The sequence below is a fragment of the Petaurus breviceps genome, unplaced genomic scaffold (genome assembly GCF_028583685.1).
Source record: "Petaurus breviceps papuanus isolate PSGF00001 unplaced genomic scaffold, PetGlider_PUasm1.0 91041, whole genome shotgun sequence".
Taxonomy (NCBI): domain Eukaryota; kingdom Metazoa; phylum Chordata; class Mammalia; order Diprotodontia; family Petauridae; genus Petaurus; species Petaurus breviceps.
Genome location: NW_027187400.1, coordinates 24,163,081 through 24,188,132, shown reverse-complemented (window position 1 = coordinate 24,188,132; position 25,052 = coordinate 24,163,081). Strand labels below are relative to the sequence as shown.

The window sequence follows — 25,052 nt, the reverse complement described above, 5'->3', positions numbered from 1 at the left end:
CTTTCAAGGGATGATCCCCGGGCCGGACTGGCTTCCAGCCCAATCCACCCACAGCCCGGACCCCAGGGAGGAAGGAGGGCTGCCAAGGGGCCAGAGGAGACAAACTGAGCCCACGAGCCCAAGGGTCCCTTTAAACGATCTATATCATCGGCTTTCCACTGATCCGCCTTAGGCACGGGGGCGGGGCCCTCGCTCTCAGGCGGTCTAGCAGGCGCCAGGGCGAACCAATGGCGCTGCCGCGCCTCCTCGGACCCTGCTCTCTGATTGGCCACCGTAGGAGGGGAGGGGGCGCCGACGCCAAAGGGAGCGAGCCGAGCCTAGGCTGGCTGATTCCGAGGCTGAACCTCGAGCGGGAGAGCTCTTGCTGTTGCTGCTCCGGCCCTACCCTGCCCGGCCCGGCCCACCCTGTCCGCCGCCATGGCCCAGTGAGTGCCCGAGCCGAGCCAGCCCCGGGGACCCCCTCAGCAGTCCCAGGGCCAGGCCCAGCCCCCGACCCCTCCCCAGCTCTGAGCCCCTGCTCCTCCTTCGGGGGTGGTGGGGGGCAGCTCCCCACGTGCCCGCCCTGGGGGGGGGAGGGCGGGGTCCTGAGGTCCCCCGCCGCCCCCTCCCTCCTTCTCTCTCCCCTCCCCTTTTTCTCCTCCCCTCCTCCTTCCTCTTTCTTTTTCCGTCTCCCTATCTCCTCCTCCCCTCCTCCCCAGGCAGGAGGAAGACCCCACCCCAAAGGACTGGGGGAACCTGGGCGGGGGGCTGTTCTAGAATCTTAGTGGGGAAGGGACCTTACATTTCTGGGCAGCTCTTTAAGACTTGGGGGTGGACAGTTATAGCCTGGGGTGCTAGAAATCCCCCCCCCCCGGGAGTCGGGGTCTGGAGACTGAGATCTGAAGGGGGCAGTGGGTCACTTAGCTTGCTCGAGCCTCGGTTTCCTCATCTTTAAAATGGGGGTGCTAAGACGACCTGTAGTGCCTGCCCCACCGGGCTGTTTCAAGGAAAACTCTTTATTAGCCTTAAAAGCTGCGCTTGTCTCCACCGTTTACAGAAAAGGAAACTGAGGCTCTGGTTAAGAAACTTGCCCTGGTCACTCACCGGGTAAGTTCTGGAGCTAAGGCTTGCACTCCAAGGGGTGGCAGCCCGAGCCTACAGCTTTTAGAGCCCAGGGCTAGATAAAAATCTGCTCCTTGCCCTGGTTCTCTGGGGAGCCAAAGTAAGGACAGATAAAATTAAAAAAAAAAAACAAAACCAGATACCTGCTGAGATTTCCTACAACATATAACTTAAGTACTTAATAGATTGGAGCAACCTTTTTTAAGTTAATTAGCTTCAGTGAGACTGTTGGGGTGGCAGGGAATACAGGGAAGACTTTACCTTAAAAAAAAAGACTTAATTATGCCCAATTAAGAATGGTAAAGGTAGGAAATTGACTGTGAACTAGGAAAACTTAGGGGTGGGCCATTAACAGGAGTCCCACAGGGTTGGCAGAGATGGCTGAATTTCCTCCTGTATCGTTAGAGGGAATACCCACATCGATTACATGTCGGGTCCATTGGGGTGCCCTTACTAGCAGGGTCAGGAAAGTGAGGGTTCCTCACTTGGGAGTGGGTTTTCTCTAGTGATGGAGAGTCTTTTGACACACTTCTCTGGTCTTTCCCCCCCCCCCCTTTCCAGAGCTGATATTGCCCTGATTGGACTGGCTGTCATGGGCCAGAACCTAATTTTAAACATGAATGACCATGGCTTTGTGGTGAGTAGAGGAAATGATACCTTTTTATTCTGGTGGCTGCTGGGTGTGTACATGAGCAGGGAGAGCAGAGGATGATCAGACACTTGAATGTTCCAGTTCTTATCATTTACTACATCCCAAGTTGTTCCTGGAAACACTTCCATTAAAGAAAGAAAACTACCAATGTCCCTTTGTGGGAGGACCAGCTCACTGAAAATCATGAAGAATTGTACTTTTGTCCAATAGGTCTCTTTATTTCAAAGCTTGTGCAGTAAAATCTGAGGCCTAGGAGAATATAGGAGTGACAGATTAGGCAGGGCAGTGCTCTGACCCTAGAGAGGACTGAAGGGGCCTTATTGGCTCAGAGAAAAATGATTCCCCAATAGCCACATAGGAAATAGGCTAAAGTTAACTGGGTCCTGGATGAAGTGACCTTGGAACTGGAACTATGAATCTGAGATGCTCTGTTTGGAACTGGTTTATACCCACCTTAGACTTTGAGTCCTAATTCATGGCAGACCCCAAGTCAGATTTCCTCCCTTGCAGGTGTGTGCTTTCAATAGGACTGTCTCCAAAGTTGATGACTTCTTGGCCAACGAGGCAAAGGGGACTAAGGTGGTTGGAGCTCACTCCCTGGAGGAAATGGTTTCCAAGCTGAAGAAACCCCGCCGGGTCATCCTGCTTGTCAAGGCTGGCCAGGCTGTCGATGATTTCATTGTGAAACTGGTGAGACTTGGTTTCCTCAACTGGTACTGAGCTGATGCCCGCTCCCTTCCCCTAGTTTTCTGTCTCTTCCACCCAGACGTCCAGCCTCTTCTCCAAATTAACCTGCTTAGATTCTTAGACAGACCAGAAGTGAGCTAGGCTGTCCATGACCTAAGCTATCCTAATGTTGATTAACACTAATTAAGCCACGCCCACACTACTGGTAGGAATTCCCTAGGTGTACTATTTAGATGACTCCGAGAAACACCTCATTAACTATAATAATAGTAACACAAGGGCTCTTTTGTGTGAGCTTTATCTGTGACAGACTCAAAGGATTTAACAGATGTGCTTATTATCTCTAGGAATGATTCTACTGCCTGCCTTACTTTTTAGATTTGGCACCAAAACTGGTTCTCAGTGTTCCCTGAAGTCAATAAATCTCTGTTATTAGTAACAAGAGCCCTCCAGAGGAGGCAGTACTAACCCATGAATTGTACTGTCAGGCACTTACCAGCCATGTGCCCCTGGGCAAGGCACTTCATGTCGCTCAGCCTCAGTTTCCTTCTCTGTAAAATGGGGTTGATAATTGTACCTACTTCCCAGAGTTATTGTAAGGATCAAATAAATTAACATATGTAAAGTTCTTGGGGAATAATAATGAAAGCTCTTCAGAAAGTATTCCTAAATGCCTCCTCTGTGCCAGGTACCATGCTGAATTCTGGGTATTGGAGGACAAAAATGAAATCAGACCCTGCTCTCAAAGAGCTTTCATTCTTGGAAGAATGCACTCTGGATTTGGAGTCAGAGGATTTGTGTTTGAAATCCATATACCTGGGAGCAGGTCACTTTCCGTAGGATCATAGACCCAGAGCCAGCAGGGGCTTGAGGGGTCATCTTGGCTGACCCCTTCACCTTACAGATGAAGAAGCTACAACTTGCCCAAGGGCACACTTAAATTCCAAACCAGGTCCTTTCCCCACTGTTCTCTGCCTTCTCTGGGACTTCCACTGCTTCCGTTATAAAAGGGGGAGGCTGGGCGAGGTGGCTGAGGCTTTCCTTCCAGCCCCACCAGTGATGGAGTGGTGATACTTAAGCAGGCATGACATTGTAGATGGAGAACAAGTGGGCCACGGGGAGGGGCCCCACGTGTACAAGACTCTTCTCAGATGGGCTGAGTGATATCGGGCTGGGCAGACTGTGAACCGTTTTTGAGTGAGCCATTTGTTGGGCACCTGGGCCTTAAGTTATACCAGTCAGTCTGCTTCCTTGGGAAGAGGGCAGGGAAAAGGACATTTTGTATTATTTGGCTCCTTTTCAAGAAACCTTGTGTCTTCCAAGTTGCCAGAGATCCCAGTGAGGGACCATGGTGGTTTGGTTGACATGGCTGGAAATGGAGGAGAGAGTTAAATAATTTTGGAGAGGGGGGCAGGTGCCCTGGGGGGATTTGGGAAGGCTGGGGGCCTTCCACCCCAATCCTCTTCAAAAACTCTGGGAATTGATGAAATTTATTATTGTTGCCCTTCTCTTTCACCAGCTTAGAGCATGTGCATACTGTGGCTTCTCCCCCTTTAGTCTCAGTTTCTCACCTTCCTGACCCTCAGGGATCAGAGAGGATGGTGCTGGTCAGCAGGGGGCCCAAGGGATCCCCCTCACTACCTGTGAGTGCCTCCTCCCAGAAAGCCCAGCAGTGCCAGGAGGGCTAGGGTCCGCTTTGGTGCCTTGGATCTCCTTCCTCCATCCACTTCTAATAACCACTTATTCTGGAGCGGGGCACCTTGGGCCTGGCCAGGGAGACACTGAGGTCTTCCACATCCCATGTTCTGGGATGTCCCCAGAAGAGGCAGGCCTCAGTTGCCTTCCTTCTGCTAGACCATGCCACGAGTAGGAAAGAACTAGGGGGCAGTATGGACCTATAAAAAAAAAAAAAAGGCTGTGTCTGTTTCTCCCTGGGATTGGGGGCAGAGAGAGCATCTGTTCAGATCCCGTAGCTTTCTCCAGGCCTTCCTGACCCTCTCTGGCCCTCCAGCATTCTACCCTGGGACCTTTGTTTTGTCCCTCTCTCATGTAGCATGTTTGTTTTGTTATGCTATGCCATGTAGTTACATCTGTGCAGGCTTCTTGTCTGCCTGCTAGGCTGCAAGATCCAGTTGGGATCTCCCTGAGTGCCTAGCACATAGTAGGTGTCCTACTCTCAGCTTTTTCCTACCTCCTAATGGTGCTAATCCAAATGTTAAACTCACAGTAGAAACAGGAGCCCCAAAGCTGTACATAAGGCTCCCTGCAGGCCTCATAGTGACTTTGTTCCAAAATGTAACATTGCCTGTGTTTTGTTGTATATTTATTTGTGTTGTTAAATTTCTCAGTTGCATTTTAATCTAGTTCAGGCCATCCTCAGGAGTGTTGTGGGCCTTGTGCCACTCACACATGTTTTAGATAATTAATGAGGCAGAATAGTTGTGCAGAAAGATTGCTGGCCTGGGAGTTCAGAGATTCTGGACCACGAATTCCTCACCTGGGACCTGTGGATAGGTTTTTAGAGGCTCAGTGGATTTGCTTTGTAAGCTTAAAAATCGGACTTTTGTTTCATTTTCTTTTCACCCCAAAAGGCACGTGGTTCTGATTGGGTTCCCTTGTTTGGACTTTGTGATAAGCTCTCTTGAATATCTCAGGCCAGAGAGCTTCCAGGCGCAGTTGTGGGGGGACTGAACTGGGTTTTCCTGGGGAGGCAGGTGTTCCTTTTCATGCTTGCATCTCATTGCAGGTGCCCTTGCTGGAAGCTGGTGACATTATCATCGATGGGGGGAATTCAGAGTACAGAGATACCACAGTACGTACTTTCTTTCCTTTGTCCATAGAGCAGGTCTGAGGATGTGCAAGCATTGGCTGCGTTCACATCCAGTTTGCTATCTGGGAAGGAGCTCCCCAGCTCTGACCCAAAATGCCTTGGACTTGTCCACAAGAGTCCCTGGGTGCTCTAACTGCCTCTCAGAATAGTATTTGGAGTTCAGAACAGAACACTCTTGTTCGTTATTGTTTTTGTAGTAGCAATTTACTTTTTTCCCCCCACAATTTATTGTATTTTATTTGTGTACCCCAGTTATCCGCTGTGTGCCCCTCCCCATTTGAACCTGCTCTTGTAACAGAAGAATAGTTAAACAGAAAAGCCTGATACAGAGTGAGGCAGCAGCCTCACTAGCCCTGGGATCTTCCCCTCCCTACTGAGAGGAGGGGGCTTGATTTATTCTCTTCTGAGGCTGCTTTGCCAGCTTCATCTGTTTGGAGGAATGGATTCATTGTGCTGGGGAGTCTTGTGGAGCAAGCTCCCCCCACCCCTGGAACATTAATAGGTGCCATTAGGTATGAGATGGCCTATTTCACTGGAGCTCCCGCCCCCACGGGCCTACTCCAAAGCCTGTCTTTCCTGCTCTTTGTGCATTTCCAGATCATTTCATGGCTCTTAGACCCCTTTATGATAGAGCTAGCGGGGAGAAGGGGAGGATTCTTCTCCCCTTTTCTTCCCTGTCCTTGTGTGGAAAGAGGATTTTATTTGATGTGTAATGGAACTCCTTTTCTCTCCTCTTCAGAGGCGATGCCAAGACCTCAAGGCCAAAGGCATCTTGTTTGTGGGAAGTGGTGTGAGTGGTGGAGAGGAGGGGGCCCGCTATGGGCCATCTCTCATGCCCGGAGGGAACAAAGAAGCCTGGTGAGTCTAGTAATCTCGAGCACATAGTAGGTGCTTAATCAGGCCCCACCAGTTTTGGAGGAGTCTGAACTTCTGGTGTGAATGAGGGAGCAAGGAACAGTTGTGGCAGTGTGTGCTGAGCAGGATGTGGAGATAACCCTTCTTCAGTCAGCTGGTTCTGTTTTAATGTCATGTGTCTGTCAGTTTCATATTGCCTCCCAAAATGAGGCTAAAACTGAAAATAGACACAGCCTGCCCTGGATCCTTGAGTGCCAGCCCATGACGGCCTGGGGGATGGCCCTGCCTTGTTAGCTGTACAAGCCCTAGTGGGAGAAATTGGGAGGGACCTGTTGTGTCACATTTGATTGCCAAAAGAAAGAAATGTGGCAGATTGGCCTTGAAAGAAATAGGGATCCTTGGAGGACAGAGGAGTCTCACTGCCTAGGAGTACCCACCCCACACAACCTCCTCTGCCAAGAAGGTCTACCTGGGCCTTCCCTCTGCACAGGCACCGTGTATCTCTGCAAACCCGGGGCTAGAGACACAGCTTTCTAAAGAGCAGCCTTAGAATACCTGCTGATGTGAGTGCCGGGGTGGATGCAGTTACCCCCCACTGCAGTATGCCTCTCTCCTGCCTTCTTTATCTCTTCCTGGACTGTAAGTTACCTAAAGGGAGAGAGGCTGGTGCTCATTCCTGTACCCAGCACAATACTTGGCACATCACGGGTTCTTATCATATGTTTGCTGAATGAATGGATAGTTTTGGACAAATAGAGGGGAAAGGGGGACAAAGCTTTGGAAAAGGCTGGTGGGGATGGAGGGTTGGGGGTGAGTCTAAGAAAGAAAATTTGAGTGTCAAAGAGCTGTGGAAAAAGGTGGAGGGAGAGGGGAAAGGGGGGAATCAAAACTGAAAATTGCAAATGATTTAATTATATGTAAAAATTAGTCTGAGGGAAAACATCACCACTGAGGCTCCAGAAAAAAGAGACAGCCAGATACAGGAAGACAGAGACGGAACAGAGGAGGAGAAAATAGCAAAGGAAGGATCCTTTGTGAGGGAGATAGAGACAGGTAACCTTGTTCTCTCAAAGAGTTTGATTTCCCAATGGTAGAGGATGGAATGTGCATGTTATGAGGGCTCAGCAGGCTCCTCTCTAACTGTCCCAAAGTCAAGGGTGACTTTGGGGAATCTTCTTCTCCCATTGACCTGATTTGGCCTTGATCTAGCTAGGGAAGCGTTTCAGGATGCTGAAATCTAGAGGAAATGGGAGCTGGTTTTTAAAACTGTTGGGCTTGGGGGAGTGAGGAGGGAGATCCACATCCAGCCACCTGCCCTGCTCATAACCCCTCATATCCACTTTTCTCACAGTGCTTCTGGGGAAATTGCAGCAGACTTGTGGGAAAGATTTGAGGAAAGGCACTAAAGTTCAGAGACAGAGCAGTGTTAACCTTTCACCTTACATGTTCACTGCTCCTCTCCTCCCAGACTCGATGATTCACCTGAGACCAAACCCATCTTGCCCCTTGAGGGCTGGGACTAGTTTCATTTTTGTCTTTGTATCTTTAGTACCCGACTGTGCACACAGTGGGAGCTTAATAAATATTTGTTGACATGAATTGATGATCATTGGGCCTTCCTCAGGAGTGGTCAGATGGAATCCCCAAGTAACCCACTGTTAACAGCTGAAAAATTAATAAATTTAAAATACAGTTGTCTCAAAATGGTGACTATTTTGCCCACCTGGGGAGAAGGATAAAAGGGTAGCCACCTACATTTTTCTCCTCTGAATAACAGTGTATTTATCCTCCCTTTTAAAAAGATTGTAAGAAATGGTTTTCTGGGAGGGAGAAAGATGCAAGAAGAAAATAGGTGATGTAAAAAATGAATGATATCAATAAAAACTTATTATTTATATTCACACACACTCTACCTTGAATTTTTACATAGTTGGGACAGCCCTTGCCCTTTACCCAGATTTTCATTGTTCAGATTCAAGTAGCCCCTCAGCTTTGAAGGATTTGAGTCGCACCACCCCGGAATTGGCCTTTGAGCTATGGATTGCAAACCAAAGGGATTTAGAATTACCTTTTCCACTCCCAAAAGCTAGGTGAGAGGAGAGAGCTGACTGGTTGTCAAAGGGACTTACAAATTCTTTTGAAAATCTAAGTCATAGATTGTTCTTTTGATAATAAGTTCAGTCAAACACATTATTAAAATGTTTTGTTATCTTGCCTTTACATCACCTGCTAACAACACATCTAACAATATGCATGATCTTTCTTGTCTGGAGACCCCCTCCCCCTCCCCTTCCAGGTCTGATCTTGGTCCTTCTCCTTTCTCAGCGTTTTGTTCTTTCTGTTTACATTGTTGCAGTCTTTGTGTGTATTGTTTCCCTGTTGCTGCTTGCTTCACTTTGTATCAGTTCATGTATCTTTCCGTTCTTTCCTGAATTCTTCAGTCTTCCTGTGGTAGGGTACTCACAGCCCCTTATACTCAGGTGCCCCAATGCCATAGGCATTGTTCTCTGTTGGGCCCTGGGGCTACAAAAACTAAATGAAGCAGTGTTACCCTCAGGAAGCTTACATTCTTTTGGGGAAAATGATACCACTAGAGATGAGTAAATCTGGGGGTGGGGGAAGTAAATATAAATGTTTTGGGGTGAAGGGGGAATGTTAGCAGTTGGGAGGGCTCTCTCTTCCATTGGGAAGTGCTGATTCTTTAGAATGGCTGTTTCTACCTAGGATTCTTGCCTTTAGCTTTTAAGGTGATTTCTCTCTTCTACTCTGCCCCATTCTCGTTTTGACCTCTCTGTGGTCCCGAGAGCTGAAAGAGGGGCCTATTTAGGAAATAACTGGAAAGCACTTTTTGGTTTCTGGGATTATCCTGGAAATTGTTACCTAAATGGGGGATCATCTCTCCCTGTTAGAAGGAAGAGAGTGTATTCTTGGGACCATGGAGTGTTGGATGGAAACCTTGACCCCCCCCCTCTTCCTGACTGTGTTCCTTTCCACAGGCCCCACATCAAGACAATCTTCCAAAGCATCGCTGCCAAAGTGGGCACTGGGGAACCCTGCTGTGATTGGGCAAGTACTGTATTGTGCCCTTAGAGCTGGGGCTGGGAGGGATGGGCAGCCAGAGAAGACAGAAGAGTTGCCTGGGGCATACTGGGGCAGGAGCCCACCTCTGGGTAATCTCAGGATAATCACTGAGATCTAGAATGTCTAAGTGGCTTTGGGTGGAGATGGAGAAGCCTGGGCCTCCTGTGCCCTCGACTTTCTTTGATCCATGGTCAGATGAGACAAGGGCTCCAGGCCTTCATCTGACCATCAATCTTGAGCTGGCGGGGACCTAAGAGACAATCTGCAGATAAGACAGAGCCCTACGGGGGGCTTCATTGACTTTCCCATGGGTCACCCGAGTTGTAAACAGCACAGCCAACCTTTGAAACCGAGTAACTAGATTCTGGTTCTAGATTTCTTTTCCCACTTCACCATAGTTATAGGATCTAGAACTTAGACAGATGAGGAGACTGAGGACTAGAGGACTCATATGACTTTTCCAAAGTCTCAAGGGTTATAAATAACAGACGTAGGATCTGAACCCAGATCCTCAGTTTCCAAGTTTTCTTTCTACTACACTTTAGTGCTTCCCTATGTTGCTGTTAAAATGTACCTTAACTGCCCACAGAGGTCACAATCCATGTTCCAGGATAGAGGGCTGGCTTAGTCCCAGAGAGCAGTCGTTCTTAGAGGTGAAGCAGGAGTCTGAGTCTCTGCTGGGGAGGGTTGGAGGGCAGCCTCCCTGGTCTGGGCCTGGCTGCTTCTGCTGACCTCATTGTGTCATTCCCCCAAATTAAATCCACCCTTTCTGTTTAACCCATTAGCAGCCTTTGTACTAAGTGAAACCTTGGGGAGGGGCTGGGAGGCCTTGGTCCTCAGTCAGCTATCCCTCACCCTTTCTGGATGGCCGTGGAAACCTTTGTCCTGGGCAGTGGGCCACTTCAGGGAGAGAGTAGCTGGAATTCTTTCTCCTGTTAGGCTTGGGACAGTTTGAGAGAGCAGGACCTCAGAGATGATCCAGTCCAGCTCCCTCATTTTACAGATGGACAAAGTGAGACCTGGAGAGATGGAATGGTTGGGGAACTGGTACAAAGATCACTAGCTCTCTAGTACTAATAATTGCCATGGCTAACATTTATATAACACTTTAAGGTTTGCAAAGCACTTTACAAACATCTCATTTGGGAGCAAGGTGCTCAGATGAGGAAACTGAGGCAGACAGAGGTTAAGTGACTTGCCCAGAGTCACAGAGCTAGTAGGTGTCTGAGGCTTGATTTGAACTCAGGCCTTGCTGACTGCAGCTGTACATTCTGTCCACTGTACCACCTAAGGTATTTTTTTTTTTGCCTTTTGGAGGGCAGTTGGGGTTAAGTAACTTGCCCAAGGTCACACGGCTAGTTTTTGTGTTAGGTGTCTGTGGCCAGATTTGAACTTAGGTCGTCCTGACTCCAGGGCTGGTGCTCTATTTACTGTGCCACCTAGCCGCCCCCACCTAAGGTATTCATATCTCAGCTCTGTTGGCTACATGGTGTCACGCAAGTCCCTTAGCCTCTCTGAGCCTCAGATTCCCCTTCTGTAAAAAAATAAAGGGGAGGCCCCACATTAAACTAGATGACGCTTTGGGTCTCTGCCCATTCTCAGTCTGATCTTAAGGGACTTGCCTAAAGTCACACAAGTAGTAAGTGGCAGAGTCAGGATTTGAACCCTGACCCTCTGACCCCCAAAGTTCTTCCCACTAGACTATGCTGTCTCTGACCAGATTAATCTGTGTTAAATAGAATTGAGATTTCTCCACCTTTGACTTGTGGGGAAACTTTTGTCTAGGAAGAATCAGCTCCAGGAAAGTGGAAACTTTTATGTCACCTGGGGACGCAACTTATAAAAATGATGCAAAGGGATTTCCAGGGAGTTCCCAGCAATCCTGAATTCTAAAGACCTGCCCTGAGGGAGGGACCCTTGAGTCAGTGTCTCTAAGTCAAAAAGTAATAAGGCTGCACTGGATGGATGTATTTTTTTAATGGGTGTGTGTGTATACATATATATATATATATATACACGTATGTATATATGTGTGTATATATATATATATATATCTGTTTATGTATGTATTTTCCCTCACGTTAAAAATATTTTTTTAACTTTTTTTATAAGTTTTTAGTTCCAAATTGTATCCCTGCCTTCCTGAGACAGTAAGCTGTTAGATGTAGATTATATATCTGTAATCATGTAAAACATTTCCATGCTAGTCATTTTATACAAGAAGACTCAAATTAAAAAAAAAAAAGAAAGAAAGAAAGTGAAAAATAGCATGTTTCAGTCTCTGTTCAAACAATATCTGTTGTTCTTTCTCTGGAGGCAGATAATATGACTCATTGTTAGTCCTTTGGGATTATCTCCGACCGTTACATTGCTGAGAATAGCAAAGTCATTCATACTTGATCATTGCATTTTACTGTATACAATGGTCTCGCGGCTCTGCCCACTTCACTCTGCATCAGTTCATGTGAGTCTTTCCAGGTTTTTCTGAAATCATCCTGCTTGTTATTTTTTTATAGCACAGTAATATTCCATGATAATCGTATGCCACAACTTGTTCAGCCATTCTCCAGTTGACGGGCATCTCTTCCATTTCCAAGTCTTAGCCATCACAAAAAAGAGCTGCCAGAAATGTTTTTGTGCACTAGGTGTTTTTCTGTGGGCTTCTTTTAGTGTGAAACTTAGCAGGCTAAGGACAAGGAAGGGGACTTAGCAAGAGCCTGGCTTTTTCCTCCTGTCTGTTTTTGCTTTAAGTCTGTCCTCAGGGGGCAAGAGGCCTTTGTGTTCACCTTCAGGAAAACTCACTGCTCGAAGCAGACCAGCGTTGGCTTGCTCTGGTGCTCAGCAGCCTCTCTCATGGTCTTCTGGCACTTGATCTTTCTGATAGGTGGGAGATGAAGGTGCTGGTCACTTTGTCAAGATGGTGCACAATGGGATAGAATATGGAGACATGCAGCTGATTTGTGAGGCCTACCATTTGATGAAAGACATCCTGGGCATGGAGCACAATGAGATGGCCAAGGTGAGTCTGGAACCTGTCCCTGTGCTTGCCACCACATGGCAGGGGGATGTACAGGAGCAGAGTGGTTCATGAAAACAAGTTTCTGCTCATTTCTTTCCCTTCTCTCTCTCTCTCTCTCTCTCTCTCTCTCTCTCTCTGTCTGTCTCTCTTTTTCTCCCTCTCTCCTCTTCCTCTTTCTTTTCTTCTCTCTCCTCTCTCCCTCTCCTTTCTCTCCCTCCCTCTCCCTCCATCTCTCTACCCTCTCTCTCCCTTTCTCTTTCTCTCCCCTCTCCCTCTCTTCTCTCTCTCCTCTCTATCTCCCTCTCTCTCTTCTCTCCTCTCTCCCCTTCTTCTCTCCCTCTCCTTTCTCTGGTATATTTTTTCCTTCATTAGAACATGAGTGTCTTGAAAGCAGGAACTGTCTTTTCTCTTTATCTCACCAGCATTTAGCACGTTGCTCTGAACCTAGTAAGTGCTTAATAAACACTTTTTCATACTTTGATTTTAAAAACACCAAATGTTTTACATGGCTCCGTCACCACAGAGAGGCAAGGAAATATTGAGTCAGAATGTTGACTGTGTTGTCCCTTGTGGTCACTCTCTCCTTCAGGAGGTGATCAGTGAATTCTTTTGATGATTATTTTACGCTCTAGTTCTGGGACCTCAGGGCAATTTTCCTTCATGATTTCTTGAAAGATGCTGTCCAGGGTCTTTTTTTGATAGTGGCTTTCAGGTAGACCATTAATTCTTAAATTATCTCTCCTGGATTTATTTTCCAGGTCAGTTGTTTTTCCAATGAGGGATTTTAAATTTTCTTCTATTTTTTCATTCTTTTGATTTTATTTAACTGATTCTTGATGGCTCAAAGAATCATTAGCTTCCACTTGCCCAATTCTGATTTGTAACAAATTGTTTTCTTCATGTAGCTTTTGTACCTGCTTTTCCATTTGGCCATTCTACTTTTATGGAGTTGTTTTCTCCAGTGTGCTTTTCTTCCATTTTGTCGTATTTTTAAAGGAATTATTAGATTTTTCTTCTACCCCTCTTATTTGCCATTTAAAGTCCTTCTTGAGCTCTTCCAGGAAGACTTTTTGGGCTTGAGATCACAAGTTCATATTCCCCTTTGAGGTTTCAGATGTGGATATATTGACATTGTTGTCTTCTCCTGAATTTGCTTTAGATCTTTCCTGTCACCAAGATACTTTTCTATGGTCATTGTTTTTCTTTGTTGCTTTTTGCTTATGTTGATGCCTTTTTTCTGGCTTTTAAATTTGATCTCTTGGGGCGGCTAAGTGACACAGTGAACAGAGCACTGGCCCTGGAGTCAGGAGGACCCGAGTTCAAATCCGGCTTCAGATACTTAATACTTTCTAGCTGTGTGACCTTGGGCAAGTCACTTAACCCCAATTGCCCTGCCCTCCCCCCTCCAAAAAGCAAAAAAAATAAATAAATAAAGTTGATCTTTGCTTCTGGGACACAGGGGTTACTCTCCCAGGCTTCTTGTTCTGGGGACTTAGGGGCCTGGTTACTCTTTTTGTGTGCTGGGGCCTCAGGTGCTGGCAGCTGGAGGCCGGTCGCTTTCCTGGTGCTGAGCTGGAGCTGGTGATGGTGGCTGGTGTGTGCCTGGCATTGGCACCTGTCTGCTTCACCAGCATGGGGCTCAGGATCTTCTGCTGGTTTGCTAGGTTGCCTCCTGTCCTATACTGGTCTCCTTCAGCCACAGCAAGGAGGGACCTTTCCCTTAATCCCCCTAGCCTCCCAAGCTAAAAGACTGCTGGTTCCACTACTTCAAGATTTTTCTTGGGGCAGTATTCTCTGGGTATTTCAAGGTCAGTAAGGGAGGGTGAGAGCAACTTACTGCTTATTCCTACTGTCTTGGCTCCTAGAAGTCACTCTCTCAAGGTTTTTTGGTTAATTCTTTTTCTTTGTTATGAGATCTCTGATGAGGGGTTGGGAAGGTCCCCACAGCTTCTTTGTTATTCACCCACCCTTACCGGGAAGCAATTCAATATAGGTTGTACTGGTGTAGCTATGCAAAACATTTCCATATTGTGAAAGACTGACTATATTTCCCTCCCTTCTATCCTGTCCCCCCCCCCCCCCCCCCCCGTTCTATTTTCTACTTTGATCCTGTCCCTTTTCAAAAGTGGATGCTTCCAACTTCCTTCGCCCCCAGCCTGCCCTCCCTTCCATTATCCCCCTTCTCATCCCCTTCCCCACTTCTCTCCTGTAGGGTGAGATACCCTGTTTAGTATGTATTTCATTCCCTCCCTAAGCCAAATTCAATGAGAGTAAGGTTGACCCATTCTCTTTTGCCTTTCTGTTCTTCCCCTTTTTGTCATTCATTCTTAATCTCTTTTCCTCTTATATTTGGTGTGGACTTGTGGGCATTTCTTGGGGTGAAACTCTTAAAGTCTTTAGAAGTTGCCTGGGACACCAAGTGGTCAGAGGACTTATCCAGGGTCACCCAGCTAGAGTGGGTCAGAAGTAGAATTGGAACCCAGCCCTTCCTGATTTATAGGTTGACTTTCTTCTTTTAGCCAGGCTCTCCGTGCCTCCCACCCACTCTGCATTTATACCACAGGTGCTGATTCTCCCAAGTCTAGGATTCCATCTGCTGCCTTGGTGTGTGTGATCATCGATGGTCTGTCTGTTCTTCCGTTTATTCTTGTCTCACTTTGCGTCATTTCATAAAATTCCTTTCCAGATTTGTCTTCCTCATCCTTGCCAGCTCTCATGCCTTCTCCTCCGGCTGTTGCGGCTGAGAGGCACAGGGGAGGCTGCTGGCACTGGGTCCAGCAGGATCTAAAACTCAGAATGGGTGCCCTTGCTCCTGGTCAGGAAGACTGGCCACAGAGTACCAGTCGATCTCATCCTCATTTGTATCTTTGCGTTTCTTCCACATCCTGTACTTAGGTATTCGAAGAATGGAATAAGACAGAGCTGGACTCGTTCCTAATTGAAATCACAGCCAACATCCTCAAGTTCCAAGATAGTGATGGCCAACACCTCCTGCCGAAGATTAGGGATAGTGCTGGCCAGAAGGGCACTGGGAAGTGGACGGCCATCTCTGCCCTGGAGTACGGCGTCCCTGTGACCCTCATCGGTAATGCACAGTGCTTTCCCCCTCTCATCCCAGTAACCACCTTTCTTTCCCCCATTCTGACCCTGTTGGGGGAACTTAGGGAGTTTAGAAAGCTGGGGGCTTTTTCTTAAGAGCTTTTGTCTAACTTTGATGAGCCTGCTTGCTTTTCTTATCCATAAAACACAAGTTGGGCAAGGCACTTCCAGCTTTAAATCTAGAAACAGATGATCATCATCCCATTAATTTTTTTTGGCAAATGTTTATTAGACACTTACCTATTAGTATTTGTCCAGTATGAAGAAGATTGCCAGCCATGAACTCCCAGGACACACTGACATCATCAAAAACTTGGTCTCAGTTAAAAAAAAAAAAAAAAGGAAAATTTCAGCCATTTCCTGTCTTTCTGGCCCCTTTCTTCTCTGTCTGTGGGGTCAGGGTGCCTGTCTTGGTTCATCCTTTTAGATGGCAGCATCATCTTGGGGGTAGAACACTGGCTAGGGAGACTCTGAGTTCAGATATGCGGGCTGGGGCTTCCCACCTGTGGGACCTTGGGCATTTACATCTCTCTTCCGTGGGCCTGAATTTCCTTATTTGTGAAATGAAAGCTTTGGAAGAGGAATTGATGTGCCTGAGGCTAGAGGCCCCACCCACCAGATCTGTACCTTCAATGGAATAAGAACTGTGGAGCTGGGCCATTAGGTGAAGGTTAATAATCAGTGTTTGTCATTATTATTTATGCCACGGTTCAGGTATCTCCAGTCCTTCCCAAACATCCCCTCCCTTCAGACACTTCTGGTGTTATTTCCCAGTTGTGTAGATGAGGGAACTGAGGGCCAGAGAGGAAAGTGAGAACTGTGGTCACACAGTCAGTCCACAAGCATTTATTAAGTGCCCACTATGTGCCAAGCACTGGGAATACACAAAAAGACATAACTATTTCCTACCCTCTGGGTGCTTACATTATAATGGGGAAGACTGCATGTAATCACCATGAATGTAGAAAATATATACTGGGTAAATGAGAGGTAATCTCTAAGGGGAAGGCACTGGCAGCTAGGGGGCTGGGAAAAGCCTCTCGCGGATGGTGGACTTTCAGCTGAGTCCTGCCAGTGAAACTGGACCTTGCTGGCATGGCAGATCTTGAATGCAGAGGCTGGGCCATGGGAGATGGTGATGGCCCACAAGGAGGCCGGGTGGCTGAGGTGTGGAGAGGAGAGTGCAAAGGTGGAAAGGGACCAGGGATTTGATCCTGGAGATGGTCTGGAGACACTGATGTTTACATAAAGGAGAAAAGGACCTGGTGAGGCTTGTGCTTCAGCAGCTATTTGGGGCCAAACTGGAGACTGAGAATCCAGGTGAAAGGGTATGAAAACCTGAACAGGGCTGGTAGCTTTATGTGTGGAGAAAAGGGATCTGTGGTCATTGTCAGAGGCAAGATCTGAGCCTCGGTCTTCCTGACATGAAGACATTGGCCCCTTCGTCAGCTGCCAATACAAGGGCTGGTGTCTTTTAAGAATTAAGGACTTAGGTCTTTTTTCAACTCTGATCATCTACAGAGTTCTCCTTTTTCTAGCGAGAGGTTAAAATTTGATTTTTCTCCTCTTTTCTTCCCTCCTTTTTATTTTTCTAGTGAATCATGCCCCACCCTGTTTGTAGTTTCCTTGTGAGGCCAGAGACCAAGCCTGCACAGAAGGAAGCTGGCTGCTTTTCAGCCAAACCCAGGGAGATTAGGGAGGGGAGAAAGGTTCCTAGGAAGTTCTCTGCCCCTCCCTGATTTGGCACAGGAGAGCTTTGCAGTGCTCTGAGGCAGCTTTGGAGGGCTTTCTTGTTTTTGCAGTGTCATTGGGTGAGGGTGAGAACGGCCCAGTACAGCCTCTGGCTCCCTGCTGGGTTTGCTCCCTATTCAAATGAGGAAGTGAAGGCTTCCCCTCCAGCATTATGTAACACTGAGGGCGGTGGCTCCTGTGGTCTTACTGCACCAGGTACCTTACACATCTCTCCCCACAAATGCCAAGTCATCCTGCATAGGCAATGCTGGCAGCCCTTGGCGAAGCCCAACTGGGATAAAATCTGGAGAACTTAGGGAGGGCGCTCTCCTCTGTGCTGAACATGGCAGGTGCTCAGGGGCCTTCCACAGAGGATTTGCCCAGTATCTGTTTATTCGGTGAATGAATGAGTGTGGACCAGAGCTCATTTCCAGGCTTTCTCAGATGTCGCAAATGCACTTTCCCCTCCCCTGGCTTCCTGGCCCCAGTGAAGAAATAGCAGACACTTCTCCCTACTCCTTTGAAGGGTGGGGTAGGGGAGTAGTGTCCATGAACATTGCATACATGATTAAGCTTTTTTCTTTTTGGATTGATGTTCTTTCTTTTCTCTCTTTTTCTTTTTTCAACCTTAAAAAACAAAAATACTTTAAATCATGCTGCCAAAAAATCCCAACTTTTTCTTTAAAAAAATTTTATTGTATGGCCCTCTAAGAGGGAAAAGCATACAGAGGGAGATTTAGGCAATGTAAAAGATAACAATTTTTTCTTGTAAAAGGGAAAACATGAGAAATCCTTGACTTCAGGGCCCAGCTCTAAGCCTTTCATGGCCCCTAAATTGTCAGTGCTCACCTGCTAATTATTGGGCAGGCCCTATTTTCTGTTTTCTTTTTGTGTCTCCAGTGCCTAGGACAGTATATTACGCACAGTAGGGGTGGGATGAGATTGGATTTCACTCTCGGGAAGGATTTTGAGTCTCTCCATTTCATAGGTGAGGAAACAGAGAAGTCACTTGGTTTTTCCGAAAATGCCAACAGAGAATAGAAGAGCTGGAGTGAAAGGTGTATGTCCCATAAAACTCTGAATCAAAGGGTCACTCAGAGTCTAGCACAGGTTACCCAAGCTGAATAATAGGCAGTTTGAGAGGCAGCGTGGAGTAGTGTGAACCTATCTCTGAGTCAGGTAGGCCTGGGTTCGAGTCCTGCCAAAACATAGTGGCTGTTTAACCCTCAACCAGTCACTTAACCTTGGGGTCAAATGATGCCAAACTCAGAATGGGAGCCACTAATTCAACCTAACTTTCCCTGTGGACCACATATTGACTTAGCTTTAAAATGTAATATTATCTGTTACTGTATTTTCATGTATTTTGTTAAATATTTCCCGGTTACATTTTAATCTGGTTCAGGCCACACCCAGGAGTGTTATCAGCCTCATGGTGCCTGTGAGCATTGTGTCTGATTCTCTAAGACAGGCTCCTTACCTGGGGTCTGTGAACTTGGGTTTGTTTTTTTATTTTAATATCTTCAATACTATTCCAATATAATTAGTTTCCTTGGTAATTCTGTATATCTAATGCTTTTCAAAACATTCTTCTGAGAAGAGGCCCATAGGCTTCACTCACCTGCTAGAGGGATCCATGACCCAAATCAGGTGAAGATCCCCCTGGTCTATAAGAGTTTTAGAGAAGGGGCCAGCCTGCATGGACACAGGGACTTGCCTGTGCCAGGGGAATCACGGGTGCAAAGGTAACAAGGAGCTTATACCTGCCTCTTATCTTGTTTTCTGAATAACTGCCCTTGGAATTTTCCCTTGATCCGCACTGATAATGCCCCGGACTTAGGCTAGAAAGTGCAATCAGGCTTTACTTGTCAGAGTAAGCATCACAGAGAGTGATCTCAGCTGAGGCCCACGTTCTCTCCCTGCCGCCTCCCAGTCCCCTCCCCTGCCCCTGGAGCAATCTCTCTCCTCTGGGTTACTCAGTATCTTTCCCTTTCTTCACTGTAGGAGAAGCTGTCTTTGCACGATGTCTGTCATCTCTGAAGGATGAGAGGATCCAAGCCAGCAAGAAGTTGGTGGGCCCCCAGAAAACTAAGTTTGGGGGTGACAAGAAATCATTTCTGGAGGACATTCGAAAGGTGGGTCTTGAGGAGGGGCAGTGAGAATGGTGCAGGAAATGCGCTGAAGACACGGGTCAGACTGCACAGCCCATGCTGCTTGGTCAAGTGGCCCCTTGAATTGTGGTCTTCTGACCATCTCAGAAAGGCTGACCAAGAATGGGATGCAGGCCTGAGGCTGGGGGCACCTTAGAGATGAGGAGGCCCGAGTGAGGTGATGTGCCCACAGTGTTGTGGCAGGGAGCAGAGGCAGGATTCTAACCCAGGTCTCCTGGCCCCAGAGGGCAGGGCTAGATCCATCCACTGTGGAATTACAGTGCTAGATCTGGGAACTTGGAAGGTCACTTGGTGCAGTAGAAAGCTGGATTTGGAGTCAGGGGATCTACTGGGTCTCGTAGGACTTTGGTGAGTGGATTGTTCTCTCTAGCCCTCAGTTTCCTAATCTGTAAAGTGCAGGGTCAGAGTAGCCCATCTCTAAGGTCTGTCTTTGTGTTCCTCCCTAGGCCCTCTACGCTTCCAAGATTATCTCCTATACCCAAGGATTTATGCTTCTGCGTCAGGCAGCCAAGGAGTTTGGTTGGACGCTCAATTATGGTGGGATTGCCCTCATGTGGAGGGGAGGCTGCATCATCCGCAGGTGAGAATGGTTCCCTGGCTTCACTTGGAGTGAAGTTCAAGTCCCTGGCAACTTGGAACAGTGGATCAGCTCTCTTGCCGTCTGAGACTGGCAGCATCCCCTGCATTTAGGGTGTTGGCAATCAGTAGTGAAGTTAGTGTAGATGCCCTGTCCCCTCCACAGTTTCTGCCAGGCCTGCCCATCTGCTTACCGTGCTTAGTCCATGGCAGTGGCCACAGAGTCCTAGGGCTCTTCTAAGAAATTGGGTTTTTCCCCAAATTGTAAAGGTGTTTTAAAAATTACTGCAAGTATGGGGAGGCTAGGTGGTGCAGTGAATAGAGCACCAGCCCTGGAGTCAGGACCTGAGTTTAAATCCAGCCTCAGATACTTGACACTTATTAGTCATGTGACTTTGTGCAAGTCACTTAACCCCAATTACCCTCCAAAAAGCAAAAATAAAAAAAAATTACTACAAGTGAATTGTGATGTCCAGCGTTGGGCACAGAGAATAGATACAGAAATACACCTCCCTCCTTTGGGTAGAGAGGTGAGGGACGACAGGTGTGAATTGTGCATACAGCAGCTGGCTGGTCATTCTGCTTCACCTAAGTAGCTGCTTTCCTTTGTGCCAAGGAACAGGTGGTAGGGAGAGGTGCTTGTATGTGTGGAGGTAACAGGAATGTAAAGAAAAACATGGTCAGACTTAAAAGGAGAGAAAGAGCTGCAAAGAAGCTAGAGAGTGACATCTAACTCCCTTCCTGGAGAGTGTTGGCTGTCTCCATGTTTGAGCATGGGCTGTTTGAATGGACGGTCTCTCTGTGCTGCCAGCCTCCATGTGGCCCGTGGCAGCCAGCAGTGGGGCACAGCCAAGCATCGGCTGTCAAGCTCATCTGTGGCCCCAACCTTGGTTCATGCACACATGGTGATGTTCCATTTTTCCACGCTCTGGAGAGGTGGGAAGTGGGACTTTGCACCACCTTGGGCGTGAGGCCCTGGGTTCCTTGCTGACTTATCCCTTGTTTTCTCAGTGTCTTCCTGGGGAAGATAAAAGACGCCTTTGACCGGAACCCCCAGCTCCAGAACCTTCTCCTGGACGATTTCTTTAAGAACGCCGTGCAGAACTGCCAGGTGTGTGCACCAGCTGAGGCCGCCATGCCCTGTGCTGGGCAGGGCATGCTCTGGGGTCGGCTCCGATCCTCTGACATCCCTAGCCAGGGCAGCAGCTGTAGTTCAGCAGGACCCAGAGTTCTTTTATTCAAACCTTTGCTTTGTGTTATATGTCTAGGACTCATGGCGGCGAGCGATCAGCAGTGGTGTGCAGGCTGGCATCCCCATGCCCTGCTTCACCACCGCACTTTCCTTCTATGATGGGTACAGACACGAGATGCTGCCTGCCAACCTGATCCAGGTGTGTTCTTGGGCCGCATATCAGGCATTAGCTTGGCTGGGCAGACATCATAAGTCCTGGATTTGGGATGGGGGGGGGGTGGTGATAGCACACCTGTGTGCCTAACATTTTTTTTTTCTCTAGGCTCAGAGGGATTACTTTGGGGCTCACACCTATGAACTCTTAGCCAAACCGGGACACTTCATCCACACCAACTGGACAGGACATGGTGGCAGCGTGTCCTCCTCGTCCTACAATGCCTAACCAGACTGTCTGCTATTGGAATTCCGCAAACCTGGGACATTCCTGCCACCCTCCTCAGCTTACACTGCATTTGCTTCTTCCCATGGCTCAGAAAATAAATTGTTGTAAGAGCCTGTACAGCGACTCTGTGGAGACCCCCCTCCTGCCCTCTGCCCTTGCTTTTTAGAACTGCCTAGAAACTGATCATGGGAATGACAGCTCTGACCAGTGGCCCTGCCCTGAAAGCGGGCACCATCCAGGCAGGGAACAGGCTCCCGGAGGGTAGCAGCACACACGTCAGGGTTGGGAAAGGCTCTGGTGGAATCTGACCAAATTGGAATCCTTGTCTGTCTTACACAGGGTAACGGCCCATATTTTACCTTTTAATAAAAACTCAATTATATTTATAGTTTTGCTTCCAGCCTCTTAAATACTCTCATCTCAGGACTGCTGAGTCCTAGAAGTTTAGCCGCCATCTAGGCCAACCCATGGAGTTGGGGGAAAAGAATCCTTCCAGCCACACACCCAATCCATGGTCCTCCAGCCATCCAGTCCTACCCTGGGATGAATTCCAAGTTTCTATGTATGGTACCCTGGGTACCCCTTTGTTTCAGAGCATCCCTTGTCTCAGAGTTAGAGAACAGGCCCCTCCCTGTCAACCAGGCCATCCCCCTCACTTTATAGAGGAGCAGGCAAGACCATAGAGATTAAATAATTTGCCTGAGGTCACACAGCTGGGACATGACAGGAGTCAGGACTGCGCTGGAACTGGGGTCCTCTGACTCCAAAATTGTGACCAGTGTCAATATCTGCTGACTTTTTCCTCATCTCGGGGATTTCTTGGGAGTCCCTTGTTATGCTCACCCAGACAGTTAATGGTTCTCTAGCCTGGGATACAGGTTATTACTCATAATCCCTGGTTGGTAGTCAGTTTTTCTTACATTTGACCCAATTTTCTTATAATTTGGTTTTTTTTTCCCTTTTTAAGAAAATACATGACAACAACTGAGCTTTTCCAAGACTTTGGACTAAGACGTCCCTAAGTTCCAGCCCTTGCCCCTGATTTTGGCCATCTCCTCCCTGACCTCTTCAAAGTCCACCCCCTATTCAGGCTTCCTCCTTTGCCTCCAGAGCTGGCACCCCACCACATGCTGAGACCATTGCAAGGGGACTGGCCGTGTGGGAGGCTTTGGCAAGCCAGCTGCCCAGCATCCTGAGAGGAGTCAACCCTGGCAAAAGATGAAAGGGCCCCTGAGACATGTCCTAATGGGTGGGCCCTGACATCCATGTCCTGACCTTCACTCTGGAGAGTCTGGGGGTGCAGTGCCCTGAAATGAGAGGAGGCCGGACTCTCCAGGCACCGAGCGTTCCGTGGGTGCAGCCGCAGCCTAACTGGCCTCAGAGTGCCTTCCTGCTCTGCACCTTGGAAAGTGTTCTCTATTCCCCAGGTAGTATGTGCACGTGAGGGTCTGTGTGGCATAGCAGTCAGCCTTGGATTAGAAAGACCTACGTCATGTTTTGCATGATTATACATGTATCATTTGTTGTTGAGTTGTTTTTAAGTCATGTCTGACTGACCCCATTTGGGATTTTCTTGGCAAAGACACTGCAATGGTATGCCATGTCCTTCTCCAGTTCATTTTGCAGATGAGGAAACTGAGGCAGACAGGGGGAAGTGACTTGCATAGGGTCATAGGGCTAATAGATGTCTGAGGCCAGATTTCAGCTCAGGTCCTCCTGACTCCAGGGTCTGCCCACTATGCCACCTAGCTGCCTATAACTGATAAATTGCTTTGCCTTCTCAGTGGGTAGAGGAGGAGGTTGGAGGGAGGGAGAGAATTTGGAACTGGAAATTTAAAAAGAAAAGGATATTTAAATAAATTATTAAAACAGCAACAAAAAAGATAGGTCTGGGTTCAATCCTGCCTCTTCTCACTGTGACCCTGGGCACCTCAAGCCTCTGAAATGAAGTGGCAAACCAAATTGCTGCCCTGATCCTTCAGGGGCATTTCTACAATGGGCTGTGTGACCATAACACCATAGATTTGGAAATGAAATGGGCCTCAAAGGGCACGTAATGCAGCTCCTTATCTTAGAGGGGAAGGAACCCCAAACTTTAAGTAGCTTGTCTACAATCAGTCGACAAAGCATTCGCTAAGTGCCTTCTGTGTTCCAGACGCTCGGGCTCTGAGTGCAGATCCAGCATTACACAGCACGGCTTTCCCTAGAGGGGAAGGAAAAATGTCACTACTTCCTGAAGCCGTTGCCTGAATAACTCCAGCTGATCTTGAGGGCAGCAGCTCCACCTCGGCCAGGGCACACGCGGGTCTGCTGCCCCTGCTCGGACCAGGGCTGGCACATTGTGCTCAGCTGGAGGAAGGACAATGACTGGGCTGCCTCTGCTAGAAATTTGCTCTTTCGTTATGGGAATGGATGACCCTGTCTGCCCAAAGGCTTTCCAAGCTCAGGCAGGCAATGCCTCGAGAACCGGCCTAGCTAAGTCTGAAGAGCCTTGTGCCAGCCTCCAAACATGGAACTTTGGTGCCCATGGTAACTCTCCAAGAGAGGGCAGCATGAATGGAGAGCAGTCATAAGTCAGGAAGATCCGAGTTCGAATTTTCCCTCTGACCCACACTGGCTGACAAAGTTTTCATGGCAGATACTAGAGTTGTTTGCCATGTCCTTCTCCAGTTCATTTTACAGATGAGGAAACGGAGGCAAACAAGGCTAAGTGACTTGCCCAGGCTCTCAGAGCTAGAGTCCAAGGCTGGATTCGAACTCAGATCTTCCTGACTCCAGGCCTGGGGCTCTGTCCACTGTACCACCCAGCTGCACTGGAAGTTGTAGAAAGGCTTGATGTCAGGAAAAGTTTCCTAACGACTAAAGTTGTCCAAAGGGGGAATGGGCCACTGGGGAAGTTGATGAGCTCCCTGTCACCAGAGGCCTTCAAACAGACTGGATGTCCCCTCGTCAGGGACATTGTAGTTCAAATAAGATAACTTGAAAGGACTCTGTAAGCTTTAAAGTGCTGGATAAATATTGGCTATTAGTGTCACTGTTGTGAGGAAGAGGAGGACGGTGGGGATGATGAAGAACTCTTGCTCAGGTAAGGGCTGGACCAGCTGCCTTTGGATTCTGCCCAAAGCTGCCGCAAAATGGGAAGGCTATTGTTGTGTGATGTGATCGTGACCCCTAGTGGCCAGTTCTATAACTGGACTAAGAACTCAGCCTCCATGCTTCTCACTGTGCCAGAAGGTTGTTGTCCTTGGTGCTGGAAGAGGACCAAAGTGACATCACTGTCCCGGTCAAGGTACAGTGTGTCCAACTGTGGCAAAGCCACAGCTTGGGAACAAATAGTCCACGTGAACATTTGGAGGGGAAATGGTTCTAAATTTGTAAAGAGATGAGAGAGAGAGAGAGAGGAGGGGGAGGGGGGGGAAGGAGGAGAGAGGGAGAGAGGGGGAGGGAAAAAGGGAGGGGAGGGAGAGAGAGGGAGGGAGAGAAGAGAGGAGAGAGAAAGGGGAGAGAGAGAAGGAGAGAGAGAGAGAAGGAGAGACACAGAGAGAAGGAGAGAGAGAGAGGGGAGGAGGAGAGACAGGAGAGAAACAGACAGAGAGAGAAAGAGAGACAGAGAGAG

At 48.0% G+C, this 25,052-nt stretch overlaps 1 protein-coding gene across 1 annotated transcript; it reads left to right on the top strand.

Annotated features, from left to right (window-relative positions):
• The first annotated feature begins 273 nt into the window (after nucleotides 1-273).
• PGD (phosphogluconate dehydrogenase) lies at nucleotides 274-21,824 on the top strand. Its single transcript, XM_069079415.1, has 13 exons — nucleotides 274-425; nucleotides 1,663-1,738; nucleotides 2,264-2,443; nucleotides 5,187-5,252; nucleotides 6,010-6,128; nucleotides 9,122-9,191; nucleotides 12,091-12,225; nucleotides 15,121-15,310; nucleotides 19,060-19,190; nucleotides 19,673-19,806; nucleotides 20,814-20,913; nucleotides 21,071-21,193; nucleotides 21,317-21,824. The coding sequence occupies exons 1-13, from the start codon at nucleotides 418-420 to the stop codon at nucleotides 21,434-21,436; spliced, it is 1,452 nt and encodes a 483-aa protein (XP_068935516.1). The 5' UTR covers nucleotides 274-417; the 3' UTR covers nucleotides 21,437-21,824.
• The last annotated feature ends 3,228 nt before the right edge of the window (nucleotides 21,825-25,052 follow it).

Excerpts from the sequence above, each read along its gene's own strand:
- PGD (XM_069079415.1), top strand. Across the intron at positions 1,739-2,263 it reads TGAATGACCATGGCTTTGTG|GTGTGTGCTTTCAATAGGAC; the intron begins GTGAGTAGAGGA and ends CCTCCCTTGCAG. Across the intron at positions 6,129-9,121 it reads GGAGGGAACAAAGAAGCCTG|GCCCCACATCAAGACAATCT; the intron begins GTGAGTCTAGTA and ends TCCTTTCCACAG.